Below are 6,692 nucleotides of genomic sequence, written 5' to 3' on the forward strand. Positions count from 1 at the left end.
CTGTTGTTGTATGAGTCTGTTGTTGTATCACACTCTGTTGTTGTATGACACTGTTGTTGTATGACAGTCTGATGTTGTATGACAGTCTGATGTTGTATGACAGTCTGATGTTGTATGACACTCTGTTGTTGTATGACACTCTGTTGTTGTATGACACTCTGTTGTTGTATGACACTCTGATGTTGTATGACACTCTGTTGTTGTATGACACTCTGTTGTTGAAAGACACTCTGTTGTTGTATGACAGTCTGTTGTTGTATGACAGTCTGATGTTGTATGACACTCTGTTGTTGTACGAGTCTGTTGTTGTATGACACTGTTGTTGTATGACACTCTGTTGTTGTATGACACTCTGTTGTTGTATGACAGTCTGATGTTGTATGACAGTCTGATGTTGTATGACACTCTGTTGTTGTATGACACTCTGTTGTTGTATGACACTCTGTTGTTCTTAATGTTCTTCATTTTATGAAGAATCCTTCTTTGTACAATCATCTCCAAAGGTTCTAGAGGAATGCTAAAAGTAGTAAAACTGCTAATGCTAAAATTAGCTACATTGTTGCTAAATGCTCAAATAAGCAGTTAAAAGATAAATTTGCTAAACTGTAGCAAAACGCTAAATATAGCAAAATGCTTGCTTAAAGCTAATAGCATAAAAAAATTGTCCAAGTCTGCTGAAGAGAACGTTTGTGAAGGATTTGAACAGTTCGGATGTGTTCCTAAAGAAAACTTTATTTCAAAATAAAGGCACATCTTTGGAAAAGTACAAAAGGTACAACAACCAAAAGTCACGGGTCGCTGCCGACTGAGCTGAACACTGAGTGTGAGTGGTTCAAGCAACAGTGCGAGCGTTCACACAGCTCCATTGGGACAGTCTGCTCACAACAGGACCCATGTTTAAAGTTCACGTAAAGAACCACAATGGAAGGATTTTTGAAGTTTTACATTGTTGTGTCAACCTTCCTGCTCAGACAGGTAACTCTTCTTTATTAGGGCTGCTTCATTTTTTACATTTCACACTTAGTCTTCTCTAAACATGAATTGCCAGACGTCCTCGTCAGTTGCTGCCTCTTTGACGCTCCAGTAAAACACTGGCTGTAACGTCCTGTCGTCTGGAAGTAGAAAAAGATCAACTCTTTCTTGTTCACGTATTCAACCATTGTCTGATTCAAACAAACAACAACAACTCACTGCTTGCACAGATCAGTATGGATAATATTGTGAATGTTCCAAATGTTTGAGTTTGTGAGTCATTGTAAACTTTTCAAACATTCTGCAGAGCAAGAGGTCAGCTCTTGGAAGCAACATGAAGCAAGTTATGGCAGGTTTAAAACTTGTACTAACTACTCTCTGTGTGTTTTTAACTCACGCTGCCCTTTAAGAAAATCAAACTCCTTTATTTTTAGAAAATTAGTACAGTCTGCAAGCACAGATGTTTTCAACACGACTGTTATTAGGCAAATATTAACACAACGTAACCATGAAAACAAAGACGCACTCGTCCATTCACCTTGCACGTCGTGCATGCTGACAGCGTGATCACGCGTGCGTCGCAGCCACGGAGCTGCAACTTCCTGTTTGTCGTCCGCTGCTGTAGGCAGACGTTCCTTTTACCTGTGTGTGTTTCTTGTGTGTACTGTTACAAAGTTTCTCATAAACCCCTGAGAACTTCACTCACAGTAATAATCTGATGCATGTCTACAAGGAATTAAAGTTTGGAAATAATCCCATTCAAGATTGACGCCACAGCTAAACAACCTTAGTTCAGTTTGTGCATCCGTCAGGATCCTCCCTGCAGGTGTGCAGATAAATTAGTCTCAGAAGTACACAACACACAAGGATGCAACACAATTTGTGTGTACAATAAGATCCACAAGACTCATGAACGCATAAACATTTTCCAAATGTACTTCCTGTTACTGTCTTCAGAGTCTTCCTCACTGCTCCAGATTAAATGAAGACTAACCTGCTTATTTTAGGTCGTTTAGTTAATCCAGTATCGTCAATGTAAGAGTTTGTGTTTAATACAGATGTTATGGGCTAATGTGTATTGTCACAACAACTCCGTAAATCTGGTAAAGCTCAGATGTCCCAGCTTTTCATCAGCCTTGAACGCAGCATTACCTTTGGATCTGGAGCGGTACAAAGTCTCTGATTCGTTCACATGTATTTGACCACTTGTATATGCAGAATATTCCTACATGTGCAATTTGAAATGTGTACATGTGAAAAACTCTTCATGCATTTTGTAAATCATGGTGCACTGGTGGTGAATTGTGGGACACGTGTGGACCTTCTTGTGCACACACCATTCTTGTTGTGTGTTGGTGTGAATGCTCCTGAGACTAATTTCTCTTCATGCTGCAGCTACAGCTGCTGCGTCCTGCAGAGAAAACACATCTGGATAAACAAGCTAAAAAGTAGCTTTAGTTCCTTTTATACGAGTCCTTGCTGGTGCCTGGTTGTTCTCAAACCGTCCACGCAGTGCTGTGTTTTCAGACCGCACCGGACCCTGAACCGTTCCCCTCAGCTTCATGACAGATGGCTGGACGTTGACAGGTTATGCTGTGGAAGCAACGTGAGAGTCTGAAGCTCCCGCCAGAGACAAACCTGAACCCTGGTTCATCTCAGTTCATTAGAATATCATTGAAAATGAACTTGTTCCAGTAATTCAGTTTAACAAGTGACAGACACTTCAAGTGTTCCTTTCTGTTGACTGGGACGACTGCGGCGCGCAGTCAATGGTTTAAGATGTTTCTGAGTGTGAAAATGGGTTTTCATGTTATTTTCCTGCTCTGGTCTTTCTGTTAAAGTCTCTGTGACTGGCTGACTGACACCATGAGTCAGAGACTGTTGCTGGTAAGTGCTATGTGTTCTCTGCATTTAACCCATCACACCTGGGATACACCCAGTCATACCCAGGTGGAGCAGTGGGCAGCTGTGTTGGTGCTCGGGGAGCAGTTAGGGATTGGGTGTCTTGCTCAGAGACACCACGGTCAAACCGCGACTTACTGATCCCAAGTTGGCTGCCCTACCTCTACCCCGTCTGGACCCCCTAGATATGGGTGTGTGTGTGCTGTGAGGGTGCTGGTGTCACTGGGTGGCAGCTCTGCTCTGTGTGAGTCACCGTTCTCCTGGTCCCCTCTAGAGCCGACAGTCTGCACAAACGAACAGTCGGACTTCAATTTACCTGATTTGAATTTAGCCAAAGCTAATTCCGCTAAAGGTTTTCAAAGGTAGCGAAAACGCTAATCCACTAAATGGAAAGTTTTTTTTATTAGCAGAACCGTGTGCACCACTGGACAGATGTTTCAGTAGGCCAACAGTTCTGACTCTTTTATTTGGTCCTATGCAATATTTAATATCTGAGAAACTGAATTCTGGTTTTCATCAGCTCTAATCATCCAGATTACTTTCCATTTTTTACACTGAATTACTGAATGAACTTTCTAATGACATTCTAATAAACTGAGCTGTGCCTGTATAATGAACATTTCACTCTTGTTAAGCTCCACAACAGGAACCACTGACAGTCTGAAAGCTGCTCCAGGTACTGAATCCACCCACAGCGTCCTGCTGAGGCTGCACAGCTGACCTTGTACTGGACCCGAGCACACCGAGACGTGCTTCCTGTGGACCGTCAGTCAGACCGCCTGTCACACGTCACAGATGAGCATTTTGTGGGGCCGTTTTGGGTCGGTGCCGAAGGCGGACTGGAAGCTCTTCATCCTGTTTAAAGAGATGATGACAATAATTTCAGCTTTTGTATTTTCTTCATTTTGTCAAAGTGTCCACAGAAAGACATGTGTCTAATCCGTGGACGCTGAGCGTTACACACAGTTTCAGCAGTGTCTGCAGTCTCCTCTCCCTCTGTGTGCTCACTGCCAGGAGTGAAGGCCTCCAGGTCAGACAGAGCACTCTCCACCGCCTCTTCATCGTAGTCAGTCTGATACTCATCAGACAGTTCCTCTGAAGGCAACAAGAGAGCCGTCACAAAACAGAACACGTGAGACTAAACCTCATAACAAGTAGAAGAAGAGCTGACTGACCGTCGATCACCGCGTTCTTCACAGGTTCAATTCTCGACACGATCTCTGCCAGGTCAGTGAAGGAGGCGTTTGGACATGTGACCACCTGAAGAACACAATTATTCCTGAGAGTTTAACCATCACTGGTGTCGTGACTCACCCTGCAGGCTGCAAACACGTGTCAGATGTCACCTGCTGCACGAGTTTGTCCAAACATCTGCCAACACCTGACTGTAAACATGAGCTCACTGAAACATGGACGTCTGACCAGCAGCAGGAGCTTCTGCTTAGATTTCATCTGATGCAGGTCCGTCCATCCGTCCTTTGTTCTCAACTCGGGTATCGGGGGCAGCATCTTGAGCAGGGAGGTCCAGACATCTCTTTCCACAGTCACCTCTTCCAGTTCTTCTGGGAGGACTCCAAGATGTTCTCAGGCCAGCTGAGAGACATAGTCTCTCCAGCGTGTCCTGCGTCTTCCCTGGGGTCTCCTCCCAGTTGGACATGTCTGAAGCACCTCCCTAGGGAGGCGTCCAGGAAGTATCCTTACCAGATGAACCACCTCAACTGGCTCCTCTCGATGTGGAGGAGCAGCAGTTCTACTCAGAGTCTCTCCCGATAACTGAACTTCTCACTCTGTCTCTAAGGGAGAGTCTCCATCCTGCAGAGGAAACTCATTTCAACCTCCTGTATCCACGATCTCATTCTTTCTGTCACTACCCAGAGCTTGTGACCAGAGGTGAGGGTAGGAACGTAGATCAACCAGTAAACAGAGAACTTTCTTACAGCTCAGCTCTCTCTTCACCACAATGGACCGGCACAGAGTCTACAATACTGCAGACGCTGCACCAATCCATCGGTCAATCTCACGCTCCATTCTTCCTTCACTCGTGAACAAAACCCAGAGATACTTGAACTCCTCCACTTGAGACAGAACCTCACCCTCGACTTGAAGAGAACAATCACATTTATTCTTTAAAATAACTCTTTACAAGTACTTAAAGCCTCATTTAGTTTATTTGATCTGAAGTCATTTGTGCTGATCATTTACCTATAAACAAACTGAAACTACCTCAGTTCCAATTTGGATGGCAACAAAATGGATAGAACACCAGGGTTTGTATTTGTGAAGCAGCAGCCACTCACATGACCAGCTTTAGTCTTGTGAAACTCCTCCTGATGTCTGTCCCTCAGCATGCTGTCCACCACGCCGCTGCGGTGCCACACATCGAACAGAGTCTTCCCATGCTGGTATCCCACCTCCTGCACAGGCAGCCGGGGACAGTCAACAAGTTTAAAAAAAGAATCAGTATAAACTTTATTATCACTGCACCGAGATACAACGAGAACTTGTACAAACCGGGTTCCAAAAAAGTTGGGACACTAAACAAATTGTGAATAAAAACTGAATGCAATGATGTGGAGGTGCCAACATCTAATATTTTATTCAGAATAGAACACAAATCACAGATCAAAAGTTTAAACTGAGAGAATGTATCATTTTAAGGGAAAAATCTGTTGTTTCCAAATTTCATGGCGTCAACAAATCCCAAAAAAGTTGGGACAAGTCCATTTTTACCACTGTGTGGCATCCCCCCTTCTTCTTACAACACTCAACAGACGTCTGGGGACAGAGGAGACCAGTTTCTCCAGTTTAGAAATAGGAATGCTCTCCCATTCATGTCTAATACAGGCCTCTAACTGTTCAATCGTCTTGGGCCTTCTTTGTCGCACCTTCCTCTTTATGATGTCTTTATGAGGTCTTCCAGCTGTTCATTATATGCTCAATTTCCTTTTTCCAGCCACTTATTGCTACTTGTCCCAACTTTTTTGGGATTTGTTGACACTGTGAAATTTTGAATCAGCATATTTTTCCTTAAAATGTTACATTTACTCAGATTAAACTTTTGATCTGTCATCTGTGTTATATTATGAATAAAATATTGACATTTGCCATCTCCACATCATTGCATTCAGTTTTTATTCACAAGTTGTTTAGTGTCCCAACTTTTTTGGAATCCGGTTTGTACGTACAGTCGTCCGAAAGATGGGCGGAGTACACGAAGCTGCTTCTATAAAAAGCGCGGCCCTCTTATTCTTATTCAGAATAATATTTTGCTTAGATGAGAAAAGGGAAGAAAACATGAGGAGAGACGGTATAAAAAAAGATCTCTCACTTTGTGTCCTAGACAGGGCACGATTTGAGGCATCAAAAAAACCTACCACAGCAAAGCAACATAAACAGACGTTACACATGTACATATAGATGTTACACATGTACATATAGATGTTACACATGTACATATAGATGTTATACATGTACATATAGATGTTATACATGTACATATAGATGTTACACATGTACATATAGATGTTATACATGTACATATAGATGTTATACATGTACATATAGATGTTATACATGTACGTATAGATGTTATACATGTACATATAGATGTTATACATGTACATATAGATGTTATACATGTACATATAGATGTTACACATGTACATATAGATGTTACACATGTACATATAGATGTTACACATGTACATATAGATGTTACACATGTACATATAGATGTTATACATGTACATGTAGATGTTACACATGTACATGTAGATGTTACACATGTACATATAGATGTTATACATGTACATATAGAT

General features: G+C 42.3%; 1 protein-coding gene across 1 annotated transcript in view; it reads right to left on the minus strand.

Moving 5' to 3' along the window:
* Positions 1 to 2,713: 2,713 nt before the first annotated feature.
* Positions 2,714 to 6,692, minus strand: part of pnpla7b (patatin-like phospholipase domain containing 7b) — a gene marked incomplete in the record, with an annotated part of 164,612 nt that continues 160,633 nt past the window's right edge. Inside the window, 4 exon segments of the mRNA XM_037679949.1 lie at positions 2,714 to 3,729; positions 3,839 to 3,969; positions 4,050 to 4,134; positions 5,172 to 5,288. Of these exon segments, the coding sequence (XP_037535877.1) occupies positions 3,664 to 3,729; positions 3,839 to 3,969; positions 4,050 to 4,134; positions 5,172 to 5,288 (399 nt within the window).

The sequence above is a fragment of the Nematolebias whitei genome, chromosome 8, assembly GCF_014905685.2.
Source record: "Nematolebias whitei isolate Nwh7 chromosome 8, NemWhi1, whole genome shotgun sequence".
Lineage (NCBI taxonomy): Eukaryota > Metazoa > Chordata > Actinopteri > Cyprinodontiformes > Rivulidae > Nematolebias > Nematolebias whitei.